At 37.8% G+C, this 16,740-nt stretch overlaps 3 protein-coding genes across 4 annotated transcripts; 2 read left to right on the top strand and 1 right to left on the bottom strand.

Moving 5' to 3' along the window:
* The first annotated feature begins 836 nt into the window (after positions 1-836).
* LOC110611474 lies at positions 837-5,327 on the top strand. Its single transcript, XM_021751847.2, has 6 exons — positions 837-1,105; positions 1,216-1,348; positions 1,727-1,830; positions 2,953-3,097; positions 3,191-3,331; positions 3,555-5,327. The coding sequence occupies exons 1-6, from the start codon at positions 1,065-1,067 to the stop codon at positions 4,977-4,979; spliced, it is 1,989 nt and encodes a 662-aa protein (XP_021607539.1). The 5' UTR covers positions 837-1,064; the 3' UTR covers positions 4,980-5,327.
* Positions 5,328-5,479: 152 nt separating this feature from the next.
* LOC110610983 lies at positions 5,480-7,088 on the top strand. The gene has a single exon (XM_021751068.2). The coding sequence runs from the start codon at positions 5,866-5,868 to the stop codon at positions 6,688-6,690; it is 825 nt and encodes a 274-aa protein (XP_021606760.1). The 5' UTR covers positions 5,480-5,865; the 3' UTR covers positions 6,691-7,088.
* Positions 7,089-8,118: 1,030 nt separating this feature from the next.
* On the bottom strand, positions 8,119-11,373 carry LOC110610541 (ras-related protein RHN1). Of its 2 annotated transcripts, none has more exons than XM_021750510.2 (8): positions 10,753-11,373; positions 10,394-10,471; positions 10,139-10,306; positions 9,766-9,814; positions 9,597-9,670; positions 9,340-9,433; positions 8,680-8,802; positions 8,119-8,310 (listed from the first exon to the last, which is right to left on the bottom strand). In XM_021750510.2, exons 1-7 carry the CDS (start codon positions 10,789-10,791, stop codon positions 8,705-8,707), a joined length of 600 nt encoding a protein of 199 aa, XP_021606202.1. In that variant the 5' UTR covers positions 10,792-11,373; the 3' UTR covers positions 8,119-8,310; positions 8,680-8,704. The 2 variants fall into 2 exon arrangements, with proteins under 2 accessions (XP_021606202.1, XP_043811372.1); XM_043955437.1 differs by lacking the exon at positions 10,753-11,373 and adding an exon at positions 10,560-10,602.
* Positions 11,374-16,740: the final 5,367 nt, after the last annotated feature.

The following is a 16,740-nucleotide window of genomic DNA, read 5'->3' as shown; positions in this document are numbered from 1 at the left end:
TAATTAATATGTAATTTATCCTTATATTAATTATATTTTATTAATTTATATAAAAAATACATTTGTCGAATGGAAAAAGCTTCATCAGAATTCAGAAATGACAATTATTGTGATTGTGATGTATAAACTAATAATGGAAATTCCAAAAATCACATAATTTTTACATTGAAAATAATATCTATCGCCTTGAGTTTGTTAATATTACTCATTAAATTGTTATCATAGAAAATATTAATTTGAATATATAAATACAAACATTTTACATCTAATTTAATATTTTCATTATAAAAATAAAATAATTAAATTTATTATTTCTTAATAACATCTACAGTTATGGTTTCTAAAAATAATCTATAAATAAAATAATTATGAAAATTCCATAAAACCCTATCTATATTTTTTTCATCAATTGAAAAATATTAATAATGGAAATTAAAAAATTTCTATATAAACAAATTTAAAAAAAAATCGCCGAGAAGGAAAAAAATCATAATTAATTACCGTTGCAACCGCCGCGACATCTTCTTGTTTCTTCTGCTCTGCCTGAGATAATGATGTCCAGCTCAGCAAGCTTCTTCATCATGCACCCGATCATTTTCCACCGTCCACTAAGTGGTCCCACACCCCAAAAATTCTCAAGCAATCCAACGGCCAGCGTCACCGTGTTCATCCAATCCCGAATAATACTGTGCACACGATTCGAATCTCCTGGGTTTCCCAACTTACCCTTCGAACATAACGTTAAAAAATAACCTCCGTTTTTCATACAAAAATGGGGTTATTATCGTAATTAAGCTCATTAAGCGAAGCACTTGCTGCAAAAATACCAGTGTCATTTAAAATTTGTCTAAAAAGCGCAGATAGTCTTACAAGGAAAGCTGTTATTTTCCTCCACTTCTCTGCTCTTCAAAAAGCTCTGTTTATAGTTTTTTAGAAAGAAATGAGAGTTCTCTAATGGCGGACTTGGCGTTGTATTAGCTACTGTTCAAGTGTTCATTGTGAGTTTTCTTCTTTTTTGAATCGATTTGTTCATCGAGTCCAAGGAAGAAGAAAGAGTTTTGAAGATGCTGGACGGGATTCTAGGTCGAGGTTTCGCCTCCAAATGGTTTGGATATTTACTTTTGTGTTTGTTGCCTTTTTGTTCTTTCGTTTTTGTTTTGGAAGTTTTTTAGCAGATGCGTTTGATTTATTCGGATTTTGGTTGTTTTGGTGTAGTAAGTCGTTGATTAAAATGACTAAGAGTCGGATCGAGGTTATACGGAGAAAGAGGAACGCTACTTTGAAGTTTCTGAAGAAAGATATTGCTGATCTGCTTGCTAATGGCCTCGATATTAATGCTTATGGCAGAGTAATTTTTTCTCTTTTTTTTTTCTTTGGTGTAATCGCATTGAGCTTGTTTTCATTATTTGATCTGATTTAAACTGAGAGTAAGTTTGTTTGTTTTAATCAATTTGTTTGGTAGATGAGAAATTGTTCGAAAGTAGCAGAAATAAAATTTAGAATTTCCAAACTTTGTTTTCTTGCAAAAAGAGAATATCAGGTCTTATGTTCCTGTTTCTCTGCTTGTTTTTGTTCGTTCCGTTCTTCCTATAGATTGTTGCCAAGTTTATACAAGGTATATAATGTGTGTGCATGTGCCCCTGTGTCTGTATCTTTGTTAGTTTACCTTTTAAGTTTAATCTAAGATCTTGAAGAAATATTCTCATTCTGCAATGTGATGGAACAGGCCGAAGGTCTCCTAGCTGAATTGGCCCTATCATTTTGCTATGACTTTGTTGAGAAATCTTGTGATTTTGTGTTGAAGCATCTTTCGGTCATGCAAAGGATGAGGTAAGAATAACTCTAATATCAATTCAGTTCAACATAAAATACATTGCTCATGTAGAAACTGGTTTAGTTTTGCTGTTCTTCTGTGACTAATATCTATTCGTCCATATATTGTTTGCAAGGCATAATCAGCCTGGTTGCTTTAGCGAACATATTACTATGATGTGTAGGACTTACGAGAAAGGAGATAATTGCTTTACATGGGAATAATTTTTGCATGTAATTCCTCATTTGACCATATTTGAAAATTCAGTACAAGAATGGCTAAGTGTTGTTTATAGATTTAGTACAATACACTATTTGATGTTGATTTTTAGGAAGTATCTTTTACAATGGTAGGATGCAGATTTGCCTCTCATCCTTCTGGATTATTTTGCTTTGCGTTCTTCTCTTCTTGTTTTATACCGGAAGATTCATTTATCCCATGTTATATAGTTGTAGGATTGGTAATTAATGACATGAAATTGCCAATGAAGTTCTGTAAAAATTATGAGTTGCATGGTCTTGCAAATCAACCAGAAGAATTCTCATTATCATGTGAATGTCAGTCAAACACAGTTGATGTGCCATTTTCTGTGGCTTGCCCAAGGAAAAGGAACCTGAAACCAGTAAATGAAATTTAAAATTTAGTAAAAGCAGAGATTGGAACTTGATATTTATGTGTGAACTTTGTTGGAATTGGCAAAATTATTCCATCTAGATATGACAAAATTCCATTCAATAGAATAGGTTTCAGACATCCTGTATCATAGTCGTGTTGATAGTTTCAATTTGCTGGTCGATCCTTGTGGCGGTCTGCTTCTACTAGAGAAGTTTTATGTTTTTAATGAAAAGTTTGCAGCCCCTTTTTTCAGGAGAAGAATATGCAAATCTTTTGGCTATGGTACTGTCAGTGTAAAACAACACTAGCAATGGGTGTTTAAACAAATTGTGCTTGTAATTGCTATGGGCATCCTATGATAGACTATTACCTTAATTGCCTGATTGTGACAATTGCAGTATGATATGAGTGCTGCATTTCTCTTGCCTGATCTATTAAAGTTTAACCTTATGTTTTAGTTAGAAGGAAATGATTTTGACATGCAAGTTTAAACAGATTTTTTTTATTCTTTGTCATATCCACAGGCACTGCCCTGAGGATTGTAGGGAGGCTGTGTCATCTATAATGTTTGCAGCTGCAAGGTTTTCCGATTTGCCAGAGTTACGTGACCTGAGGGATATGTTTTATGGGAGATATGGGAACTCTGTGGAACTGTTTGCTAGCCAAGAGGTAAACTCGATAAACACACACTTAGGGAGATCATATATATGTAGTTGCTTTTCTACAAGTGAGTAACTAACGACCAGCAATTTCAATGAATAGTTTGTTGAGAATTTATCTTCAAAGCCATCTACAGCCGAGAAAAAAGTTCAGCTAATGCATGATATAGCTTCAGAATTCTGCATAAAGTGGGACTCCAGGTCTTGTGAACAGAGGGTATTTAAACCCTCTGCACCTCCACAGGTTTGTCCCTCCATTTCTTTCTGCTTTCTCCAGGCCCGCACATGAATGGCCAGAGAGGGTTTGGGTTGCAAGCTGATAGTGGAAATTATTTAGGTTAAAGGCCTGGCTATTTCAATTTCTTTAGAGTTCTTCATTTTCTTCACATTATGTAGTCTTTTGGGGGTTGGCTTGGAGGGGTTTTGAGAGAACGAATTCATTCTTATATTTGTGTATTATTTTGCAGGAGCAACCTAAAATTTATGGGTCTCCAAATGTCCATGATGATAAATACAAGCCAATCAATGGGAAGAGCACTATCCCAAAAGATAAAAACGATTTATTGCTCAAAGAAAGGCTTGAGCATGACAATGATGAGCACCAATTGATTAATGAAAAGGAAAGCAATGCCTTGAGAAGAAATGAGCGTAACCCTCAGCCCAGACACGAAGTCCCCAGCAATGGATACAAGATGCCCAATGTCAGAGAGGAACATATGTGGAAAAGGGAAACCTATGATAGCTTGTTCCAAGGAAAGAAAGAAGTTTCTGTGGAGAAGTATGAACCCTTGAAGGAGGATGCTTCACTGAAAACGGTTAGATTAGGCAGTTCTTCTCAGAGGAAAAGACCAGAAAGTTCTGATGGTGGATCCAAGTTGCATGAAGGTGGGGAGAATACTGTACCTAAGAGAGATGTCCAGGACCTTGAGAATTTATCTCATGGAAGGCCAGATATTCTGCCTAATTATGCAGGATCATTGTCAAAGGGTGATGCTAGAGATTCAGTGGCTGGTAATCATCACACTGGCCAATATAATGCTTCAAAGTCAGCAAAAGATGTTCAGGAGGAAGCACCTAAGTCGAATCCATACTATAATAATGCAATCCCTCCTTACACTAAACCTAATGCTAAACTGAAAGATGGAAAATATGAAGGCAGTTTAGGATCTTCCTTTACTGGCTCTGATGGTAATGTTGTCCCCAAAGATTCTGCAAGGGACAATGCCGGTAATAGAACTGAGAAAATCCTACAAGAAGCATATCATCCTGACCGTGAGAGGCAAAGTGTTGGACATGCAAGAGCAAGTGGTAACATGCATGAGAGTGATAATAAGCTGCAGGATGAAGGAATTATTACTAACACAATTCCAAAACCAAGATCCTCAAGGAGGAGGCACTCAAAAGCACACACTAACCATGATAATGTCAGCAATTTGGAAGAGATAGGAGCTGTCAGGAGGAGATCAAGGAGCAGGAGAAGAGATCACTCCAGACAGGGCCTGCAAATATTGTTTGATGATGAGCAGTATCAGAATGATGAAGAGGAAAGAATGATAGATAAACTGTTGATTCATTACAGTAAAAAACCATCAGCTTATGAACCTGGAAAGGGCAGAAGGAAGCCCAGAAGTCATCATAATCATCAAGAAACCGAGGGTAAATCTCCACAGCATGGTAACGAAGATAGGCCTGATGAAAGCTCACATATTCTTCCACCACCTCGATCAATTTCCCTCCCTCGTGAGCAAACAGCTCCTTCAGATGCAACCAAAGTGTTTACTCGTGCTGCTTCCTTCCAGCCAGACAGGTCAGTTCCAGCCAAGCACGTGCATCCCAAGTTACCCGATTATGATGACTTAGCCGCTCGATTTGCAGCCTTGAGAGGGACATAACCATTTTACAGTTTCATGTTATCTTCATTCACCTCAAGTGATTCCCATTCAATTTCATGAATGGACAATGGCTGAAGCAGTTGCAGCATTCTGGCCTTGGACCATTTGCAATTCCACATAAATCAAAAGCATAGCCCATTTCTTGGATTGTTGTTGGCATTACACATATAAGCATATATTAGCAATCAATGGCTTTAGCATTATAGCTTGTACTTCTAATATCAATGCAATTTCCGATCTCTAGGCTGTAAAAAAAGAAAAAAAAATGTAATATGCATGCTGCTTCATAGGATAAAGATATCGATTGAATTTTGTGACACAAGTTGAGCTAAGAATTAAGATTGCTCATACGCTCCCACTTTATGATACTAATTGCTTGCAATTTTCCTTCTCTTTTATTGGTTCTATTACATTTTTATTTCATTGGATTTGAAATTTCTTCAGGCTTGAATATTATTATTTGTCATCAGCTAGAAAGTTTTTTTTTTTGTCGGAAATAAACTAGAAAGTTAGCTGGAAAGGAAAAGTGGATAGATTTTGACGCTGACGCATTGTGCCTTGACTTGACAGCCTAACCAGTTTTGCAGTTTTTCACATTTTCTTAGCAGAGATCGTGATTAAGGTAGTATTTTGCAGTAGTTTGCAAAATGACAGAAATAACCTTGAATGTCAGATTACTACCCTAGGTCAGATAAAAAAAGCCTTCACATTTCACATTCCCCATTACAATTACCTCAAAGATTCTCTTTCCATTTCCTATCCTTGTCAAAGGTAAAAGTACTATTTCCCGCCAAAATAACCTCCTAGCCCCTCTTTTTCATTACGGTCCGTCTTTTTTACTGCCTCTCAATCCCCACAGAGACAGCACAAAAAGAGAGAGAGAAAGATGAAGGGCGCATCCAAGGTGATAATGGGAGCTACATTGGTGATGGTCGTCAGCCTAGCCATAGTGCTCGGCCTGATTCTGGTACTACTTGCTGAGCTCTATTGTACTCTCTTACTACGGCGGCGCCAGCTAGGCATCACCTCCTCCAGTGCTACCATAACGGCCACCACTAACACCACCTCAACCACTGCCAATACTTCCTCACCACAACCCCTTAACCAATCACATTCTCCTCACACTGCTTACTATGCCCCAGGGGTTCTTCAGGCTCCGAGAAGCCTCTGCTTCCCAACAGTTTCTTGCAAAGAAAACGAGGCATCTGAAACAAAGAAAGAAAGCTCTCAACTTCATCACATTCTCGAAGTCCATACCCAAGAATCAAACACTTCACCTCCATCAACTAACTTACCAATTTCATCCCACCAAATTCGAGAAATCCCAATTCAAATTATCTGCAGCAATGATAATGAAAAAGCTTGTGTTGGTAGTAAACAGTCTTTTGTTTATATATCAAATCCCATCTACGACAACGATGGCAGTGTAGAGACTCCGTTTGAGACTCCTGATTCATCACCATCTCGATTGGAAACAATTGGTTCTTCTTCAGGTGATGAGGAGGAGATAGCACAGCCATTATCATCATCTACTCCACATTCACTCTCAGGCAGTCCTCCATTGACTCCAATGAAGAAGCTCCCTGCAGAGGCAAGTTCAGTTTCCTTGAGAGATGCAAGGTCTTTAGGTACTTCAGGGAGTGATTCAGTGAGCAACAATGGCATCTCTTCATCATCCTCTGGGACTCCATGCACATCTCCTTCATGGTGATTGTTTTTGGAGTGGTCTTTCACGAACCCTTTCGAAGCAGGTGTCTTGTGAATATAGGGAAGCACAAGAGCTGCACCAACTTTTTCTCTGTCAGGCGTGGCCATGGCTCGCTCACCCAGGCAACGGCCACGCTTCTGCCAAGTAAAATTAGCTCTGTCTCTCTCTTCTCTATTACTTGTGTATTTGCTCCTCAGAGTTGGTATTTTGTTTTCATTAGTTGTATGGGTGTTTTAGGAGAGTGGTTTTTTACTTGCTTTTTCTGGAATTACTAGCAAACAAGCTCTTGTTTTGTTTTTTTATTGTTTAGGGATTGTGATGATGCATGTGAACTGTTGTGAAGATGCGAAGCAGAGGACAAAAGAATTAATTTTAAAAGGGGAAAATCACTCGATTTTGAGAAAAATCTTGCCTCTTATCAGTATTTTAAATGCGGTTTTTACCGTACATAATGTGTAAATAGACAAAAATTTCCAATTTCAAGAGACATGAATGTCGATTTCAATGCATTAAAGGCAAAAAATGAAGAGTGGGGGGGCATTTGTCCATTTTAGATTGTCACCTCACCACTTGGTGTTATTCTCAATGAATTCTACGAAGCAAAGCAGCCTCAGTTATGGGGTTGGCCACTCTTCATTTGATGAAAAAAAGGGGGAAAAAAATAATTTAATTCCTAAATTTTATAATTATCGGAACTATTTAGCTTTTATTCCCTCAATTTTTACTTTCACCGCTGTTTCGTTGTTATTATTTTAAAATAAATGATTATTATTTTAAATATTATAATTATTATATGCAGTTTCATATCTATATAATTTCATCTATGAATTTTATTTCTTTATCTTTATTTTCTTTTACAAAGAAATAAAAAAAAAGTAAAGATAAAAGAAAAGGACAAATAAAATTGTAAATAACTATAATATTTTTAAAAAAATAATAAAAGTTTTTTTTTTTAAAGAAAAATGGATGATAGTTTTGATTTTCAAATACTAATCTGAGCTGGGTTAATTTTGGGCCATGGTGTTTATTAAAACCTTTTATCTTTATATTTAGATTTGAGGCCTTTCTTATCTTAAAAATTTTTTTAAAAATTGAAATAAAAAAACTCGAGCCTCATTGAGGTCTACGGTTTAACATTGAGGTTTCACAATTGGCACATCCCTTATTTGGTTATAATTAAATTAAAATGATGAATTTCATTTACTTTGATAAAAGAAATATATGTTTAATACGATTTGATATTTAGTTAATAATTCTAAAAAATTTTAATTTTCAGTCTCGTTATTTTTTATTTAGTTATCAAACTAATTGAAATGATTGAATATTTCATAATTAATATAATATATTAATTTTGCAAATTTAATGGTAATATTTTATTTCTAAGTTTTTTTAATCAATTCATTTCAAGTTCAATAGCTTTCTTGCATACAGTTGAGCATGTTAATGTTTTGTAATGTCATAAAACAATTTGTATTTGAAAAAGTAACAAATACGTACATTATACAATAGACTTTCACAAGAAATTTCATTCTGCAGAGAGCAGAGCTGCTTAATCTTCAATGCTGATGAACCACAATGCATTTTTCTCATACGCCAGCGTCCTCGCGAATAGTTGAGGAACTCCTGTCGAAAGATAGCAGTTAAAAGAATGAATTTACTTTTAAAGAAAACTAAATGACCGGTGAATATAGAAACCAGTTGATTAACTGAAACAGTCCGATTCAGATTGATCCAAATAACTTTTGGACTTTTTTTCACTAACCCAAATTATTTAGTACTAAGTATTAATTTTTTCGTACTTCACGGATATGAAATTCTTTTCCACAAGCAAGCAGCTGAATCTCACGTTAACCACAGGAAGCTCTGGTTAGCATGTTCATCCAATCATAGAATGATAAAACTAATCAACATGAGGCATCACTTTAATCATTGATGTTATTAGGACATGAATAAACTGATCAAAGTCAAAAGTGCATAGGGAGATTTACTTACAAGTAGATGACATATCGTCACTAATTTAAGAGCAACAGAACATTCTTCTTCCACTTTCTTGTTGTCTGGTGTGCAATTTCATCCCGGTTGGACGCGAAGGTGCAGCTTTTACCAATTCCTTAGCTGCAAGATGTTTCCAGAGCTCCATTAATAAGTTCCCAGTGAATAATTAATTGTAGCTCAATAGCTAGAATCTAAGATATTTGGTGATAATGGCATGATCACCACAAGAAGAATTTTGCATCTTGCTAATGCAGCAACTGGCAGAACTCAACTGTGCAAGGTCTGACTTATTATGGACCTGAGCTCTATTGTTCTATGTGTAATTTCTATCTTTTCTTTCGGACAAGGAAGGTATCTCACTTCTCTTTTTAAGGGTATAAAATCCTATCCCACATCAATGGAAGAAAAAGAATTTAACCAGTGTATATAGCTAACTTAAAAACTATTAAATAACTTAAATTAGCCATTTTGAGTCTAATGGAAAAGGGTTCAAAGTACGGTTGGAGTTGGGCTGTTACATGGATCTTGTATGGACTTCTAGGTAGGTGATCACCGGTTTGCACTAAGTGAAGGTGACAGACTGTCCTTTCAAATGGCAATAGATTCCAATGGTTTTTTAAACTTTCACCCGAATATGTAAATACATGATTTGATTACCTATTTCATAAAAGAGCTCATTGACATTCTGTGCAGTTTTTGCAGATGTTTCAAGAAAAACCAGGCCATTTTCTTTAGCATATTGCTCACCTTCCTGCAACAGTTTTAGAATCACAAATGTTCATCAAATATAAATTGTACAAGAAAGATGCCTCTTTGTGCAGGCTTTCTATGATGGTTATTAAAGTCAATTATTTTCTTCAGCCCAACTCAGAAAAGAGGTTAGAGCAAGATAAGATCATTAGAATGTCAAATACCTCAATTGCAACTTTTCTCTTCTCTTCCAGGTCAGCTTTGTTTGCAGCCAAGAACATTATCAAATTTGGATTACCTGAACAAGATGTGAACACCCAATTTACGTAATTACTTCTCGAGTTGAGGAGAAATCAATTCCAAAATGCTCTGTGGATATCATCAGTAAGTTACCTTGTCTTTGTAATTCTAGAACCCATTTTTTGGCCCGTTCAAATGATTCCTAAAATATGGGGGGGGGGGGGGGGGGGACATATTTAAAGTTGTCAGTTGAGTTTGTCCATTAAAAATAACTTGAATATAAGAAACTCCAGGACATAAAATCGTCAAGTAACTAAAGCTAAACAGTTGAGTTAACATTCACAAATTTGATACATTAAACTCTCTGTTTTGTTTTTGTCTGTAGGTATTTGGGGGAGGTCCTGCGCGTTCAACTCTCCCAATCCACCTATTCCCTAACACAACAAAAAAAAGGAAGGACACCCAAAAAAGCCAAAGAAAAAAGAGAGACAAAAATGATAGTAACTTGGTGGAATTGAAAAGCTACCATGCTTGTGATATCATAGACCACAACAGCAGCTGCTGCACCACGGTAGTACATGGGAGCCAAGCTATGGTATCTTTCCTGCCCTGCTGTATCCCATATATCAAACTTTATGGTTGCCTCATTTAGTGACAAAACCTGAGTGAAAAAGGCTGCTCCAATTGTTGATTCCTAAATGTTGTATTTATGTTAGAGTTCATGCACTGTGATGAGACAGCAGCAGAGAAAAACAAAAGTAAAATCGCAAGGAAAATGAACCTGGAAATCGAAAAATTGGCCTTTGACAAATCTCAGTACCAAACTTGTTTTTCCAGTCCCCATATCCCCAAGAAGTACCTGAGACAATCTCCAAGCTGAGATACTACATCGATCATTAATCACTAATGACTAACCATACATGCAAAATATCGAAAACAACATCTACCCATTTAGCCACTGCATCAAGAGGTTCCTCTAACAGAGATCAACTTAGAAACAAGAACAAGATTGGATCAAAACCCATGTAGAATTACTGTGAATAAATTCGATCACGAACAGAAACGAAGAAAAAAAAAGGAATCCATCATTTCTTTTTCTTGGATAACATAAATAACTACATGAGGGAAAGACATACCCACCAGCTTGGCTTGTATGTTCTTGTTGCTTGTTCTTGCCATTGCCAATCGATGAAAATTGCAGAGAGAGACAGAGATAATAATTTTTGGATTACAGTTGAAAGCGAAACCAAACTAAGGCAAAAAAAAAAAGAAAAATTAGCACAAAGTGTATAAAGGGCGGTGGGATGGGAAGAAATGGTATTAACAGAGCCGAAATTGCTGTTTCCACTGAGACTTAATGGTGCATTTCGTTGAATGAATGAGCGTGTGTATGCTGGAGCAAGCAAAATATTAGTGGCAAATAGTACTTTTCATGCATACTAGCAGACTGGTAGTTTGTTGGTTGACTGGTAAGTTCAAGCTGTCTGCGTTTTTGTCCTTCTTCCATTCTCCTTGCTTTATCCATCCGAAATGTTTTCTTTTCTAATTTTTTAAATAAATAGAGATTTAAAATACTAAACATAAATTTTTAAAAAAATTATTAAAAAATCGAAATTAAACCGATAGAATGTTCCGTCCTAATTGCTGCTTGACTTCGGATCTTCCCAGAATCTCCTGTTTTGCCATAGACACAGATTATCCTTTGGGCTGTCTCAACCGGTTTAGGATCACAATATCGTCCCAGAGAGGAACAGAATCCAGATCATTGGAAACCGGTCCAAACAGATAACCCTGTCAACTTCCAGGCCACACATATATTGATACGCCACTACGTCGGTCAACAAGAGTCATTGTGAAGAATAGGAAGTTCTTGAACTAATAATGTTGCTGCTGTCATTTATTTTTGCTGCTGTCATTTATTTTTGCTGCACTTATTTGCTGTCATTTATTTTTGCTGCACTTATTTATTTTTTTTAGTGTGTAATTTGCTTAGTCATTTGCAGTTAGAGTCAAAGCAAATAAATCTCATTACTGCCGATTTGTGGCCATGAGAATAGGCAAAGTTGTTATTAGGCAAAGTTGTTATTTTCCTTCTTAAGAACATGTAATTGGCAGTAGCAGGGCATCAATGAAAATACAAACTTCTTATTTCTTTATCAAATTTCTTGGTTTTTGATTGGGACCTATCATTGGTATCAGAGCCGCGTTATCTATCTTTTTTCTTTCTATTTCTTTTCAATCCCTATGGCAACCAATAAGGAACGAATTGAAAACTTGGAAGCTGCTGTCGGGCAACTTCAAGATTCCATTAGCAACATGGGTCAAGGGCTTAACGAAAAATTGCAGCAGATTGAAAAAGCCATCTCGAAGTTCTCTGAGATGACTCTTCCTACTAAAGAAGGAACCAGCAGTGTTGGTGACAATAGCCAGAGTCGTTCTAACACGAAGGAATCGATAGAGGGAGGAAAGCCTATCTTCGCTTCCAAACTCGCTAAAATCGAATTCCCTAAATTTTCAGGCGATGATCCAACAGAATGGATGGCTAAAGTGGAACAGTTTTTCGACTATCAAAAAACGATCCCTACTGAAAAGGTGTATTTAGCCTCTTATCATCTCCAAGGAGAAGCTAATCAATGGTGGAGGTGGATGCAACGTACGTATAAAGAAGAGAACAAGGAAATTACCTGGGAGGCCTTTGTCGACGAATTATGGTCCCGCTTTGGACCCACTGAATGCGAGGATTTTGACGAGTCCCTCTCCAAAATACGACAAACTGGTCCCTTGAGAGAATACCAGCGAGAATTTGAACGCTTGGGTAATAAGGTGAGAGGATGGACGCAGAAAGCCCTAGTGGGAACATTTATGGGCGGCCTCAAAACAGAGATTTCAGATGGTATCAGAATGTTCAAGCCTAAGACACTCAAGGAAGCAATTGATTACGCTCGAATGAGGGATGAGCAGTTGCTGAGACAACGAAAGGCAACTCGCCCATCTTTCCAGTTGAGCTCTTCTTCTCCGGTTAAGGGCAAACCGACGACACCAGTAAAGAGGCTCACTTGGGAAGAGATGCAGAAAAGGAGAGCTGATGGTTTATGCTTTAACTGCGATGAAAAGTTTGTGCCAGGTCACAGGTGTTCTAAACCTCAACTGCTTCTACTCGACGGTGGATGTAATTTTGATGACGAAGACGATGATGCCGCAGAGCCTGAGATTTCTTTGCATGCCCTTACAGGATGGTCTTCGGTGGGTACTATGAGAGTTGCTATCCAAATCAATTCCTTCGAATTAATTGCTCTGATTGACAGCGGCTCAACTCACAATTTCGTCAATGCGAAAATTGCTGAGATACTCAAACTTCCAGGAAAGCCGACCAAGCCTTTCAATGTCAAAGTGGCAGATGGTACTCCATTACTTTGCAGCAGTAAATTCAACAATATTCCCTTCTCGCTTCAAGGTATACCCTTTGTGGCTACTTTCTTTTCTCTGCCAATAATGGGTCTAGATGTTGTTTTGGGAGTACAATGGTTGCAGCGGCTGGGAACTGTTGCTTGTAACTGGAAGGATCTGACGATGGATTTCAAATGGGACGGCCAGCAGAGACACTTACAGGGAATTCGGAGTAAGCCGATTGAACCTCTCTCCTTGAAAGCCATGACCAAGGCACTGCGGCAACAAGGTTCAGTTTTTGCTATCTGTATGGAATCCTCTTCCTCTGTTTTGCCTGAAGGATTACATCCAGACATGCAAAAGTTGTTAACTCAATACTCTGATATCCTTCAGAAACCAGTTCAGTTGCCACCAGAGAGAGCAATTTCCCACCACATCAATCTAAAAGAAGGTACCGATCCTATTAATGTAAGACCTTACAGGTATGCTCACTTTCAAAAGGAGGAAATTGAGAAGCAAGTCCAAGATATGCTGAGATTGGGTCTAATTCGGGCTAGTACAAGTCCATTTTCTTCTCCTGTTTTGCTAGTGAAGAAAAAGGACGGCTCCTGGAGATTCTGTACAGACTACCGTGCCCTTAATGAAGTTACAATTCGGGATCGATTTCCGATTCCTACGGTGGAAGATATGCTTGATGAACTCTATGGATCCGCTTATTTTACTAAACTTGATTTCATTGCAGGATTCCACCAAGTTCGAGTTCATCCATCGGATGTGTATAAGACGGCTTTCCGGACTCATAACGGTCACTATGAGTATCTGGTAATGCCTTTTGGCCTCTGTAACGCTCCATCAACATTTCAGGCTCTAATGAACACAGTTTTCCGACCCTACTTAAGGAAATTTGTGCTTGTTTTCTTTGACGATGTTCTTATATATAGCCCGTCTTGGGAATCACATATGGAGCATGTGCAGCTGGCTTTTGAGTTAATTCGAAAGCACCGTTTCTTTATTAAACTCAGCAAGTGTGCTTTTGGCCAACAACAAATTGAATACTTGGGGCATATTGTTTCTCGTGAGGGTGTACAGGTGGATCAATCCAAAGTCAAGGCAATTCTTGATTGGCCTAAACCATCTACTATAACTGAGTTGCGTGGTTTTTTGGGCCTTACAGGTTATTACAGAAAATTTGTGCGTGACTATGGAGTTCTAGCTCACCCATTGACAAATTTATTGAAGAAAGGAAACTTTTTCTGGACTGACGAAGCTAATACCTCCTTTCTGACCTTGAAGCAAGCTTTGACTACTACTCCAACACTAGCCATGCCCAATTTTGATGAACCGTTTGTCATCACAACCGATGCCTCTAATACAGGAATTGGAGCAGTCTTATCTCAGCAGGATCGCCCAATAGCATTCATGAGCCGTGCCTTGGGGATCTCTAAGCAAACCTGGTCCACTTATGCTAAGGAGATGCTGGCTGTATTACAAGCGGTTCGTACTTGGCGTCCTTATCTTCTGGGTCGCAAATTTTTTATTCACACAGATCAGCGAAGCCTGAAATATATGGTGGAGCAACGGGTTATCACACCAGAACAGCAGAATTGGGTTTCAAAGCTTTTGGGGTATGATTATGAAATTATATACAAGCCGGGCAAAGAAAATAAAGTGGCAGATGCTTTATCACGTGTACAGGGAAGTCCCAGTCTCAATGCACTTTTCATGCCTCATGCATCTCTTTGGGATCGCATTAAATCCCTTGCTTCTACTGATCCGTATATGATTGATCTTGATAAAAAGGCAACTGCAAAACCGGGGCAGCCATACTCTTGGAAATCTGGATTATTGTTTTACAAAAATCGCGTGGTAATTCCTCCAACTTCTGACTTGCCTATTCAACTCTTGCAGGAATTTCATGACTCTCCTATTGGTGGTCATTCTGGGATTTTACGCACTTTTAAGAGAATAGCCCAGCAATTCTATTGGCCTTCTATGCGAACACATATTGAAAATTATATTGCAGCTTGCACTGTCTGTCAGAAGAATAAAGCAGTAAACTCATCCCCAGCTGGTCTTCTTCAACCATTGCCAATTCCACATCAAGTCTGGGATGATATTGCAATGGACTTTATAGATGGTCTTCCTTCCTCTTGTGGAAAAGATTCAATTCTGGTTGTCATTGATCGCCTGAGCAAATATGCCCACTTCTTGGCATTATCACATCCTTACTCTGCAAGAGTGATAGCTGAAAAATTTGTGGATGGGGTTGTGAAATATCATGGCATGCCGAGATCAATTATTAGTGACCGCGATCCTATTTTCATGAGCCATTTTTGGCGGGAGTTCTTCAAGCTGTCTGGAACTAAATTGAATATGAGCTCTTCATATCACCCTCAATCTGACGGACAATCCGAGGTCACTAACCGTTGTTTGGAGCAGAATCTGCGTTGTTTTGCAAGTCAACAACCACGCAAATGGAGCACTTTCTTGACTTGGGCAGAGTATTGGTACAATACATCTTTCCACATCTCAATTGGCATGACTCCCTTTTTAGCTTTGTATGGCAGAGACCCTCCAATGCTTCCACGTTATGAGTTGGGCCACTCCTTAGTTCAAGAGGTTGATCAGACATTAGCAGTGAGGGATGCGATTTTACAAGACTTAAAAATCCATCTTTCCCGAGCTGCACATCACATGAAGCAATCTGCGGATAAGAAGCGCAGAGATGTTTCATTCTCTCCTGGTGATTTGGTTTATCTTAAGCTACAACCTTATCGTCAGCAGTCTGTCTCCAAGCGAGCATCTCAGAAATTAGCCAATCGCTTTTATGGACCATTTCCTGTCATTGAAAAAATTGGAAATTTGGCTTATAAATTGCAATTGCCTGCTACTTCGAAAATCCATCCAGTTTTTCATGTTTCCCTTCTAAAACAACATGTTGGCGATATTGTTCCTATTTCTAATGACTTGCCACAGCTTACAGATAATGGATATGCTGTTTTGGAACCTCACGAAATATTGGATGCTCGTTGGACTAAAACTGGCAATCGCTTCTTGAAAGAAGTTCTTGTTCGCTGGAAAAATTTGCCACTTGAGGATGCCACCTGGGAACATTCTGCAGAAGTGCAACTACGGTTTCCGCATTTGAACCTTGAGGACAAGATTCCATCTGATGGGGGAGGTAATGATACGCCACTACGTCGGTCAACAAGAGTCATTGTGAAGAATAGGAAGTTCTTGAACTAATAATGTTGCTGCTGTCATTTATTTTTGCTGCTGTCATTTATTTTTGTTGCACTTATTTGCTGTCATTTATTTTTGCTGCACTTATTTATTTTTTTTAGTGTGTAATTTGCTTAGTCATTTGCAGTTAGAGTCAAAGCAAATAAATCTCATTACTGCCGATTTGTGGCCATGAGAATAGGCAAAGTTGTTATTAGGCAAAGTTGTTATTTTCCTTCTTAAGAACATGTAATTGGCAGTAGCAGGGCATCAATGAAAATACAAACTTCTTATTTCTTTATCAAATTTTTTGGTTTTTGATTGGGACCTATAATATATATATATATCGAGTCCAGTGATTGAGTAACGATTTTGTAGAGAAGAGCGTAACGATTTTGTAGGATTGAGTAATTAAAGAGAATCTAATACGTGTGCAAACTACAAAAAACCCACATGAAATACCTCATCTCTTCGTGAACCCCACTCACGTTTCCATGTTCCTTCTTTGCTCCCCTCTCC

Source organism: Manihot esculenta, chromosome 3, assembly GCF_001659605.2.
Source record: "Manihot esculenta cultivar AM560-2 chromosome 3, M.esculenta_v8, whole genome shotgun sequence".
Taxonomy (NCBI): Eukaryota; Viridiplantae; Streptophyta; class Magnoliopsida; order Malpighiales; family Euphorbiaceae; genus Manihot; species Manihot esculenta.
This window is presented reverse-complemented; position numbering and strand designations above follow the sequence as displayed.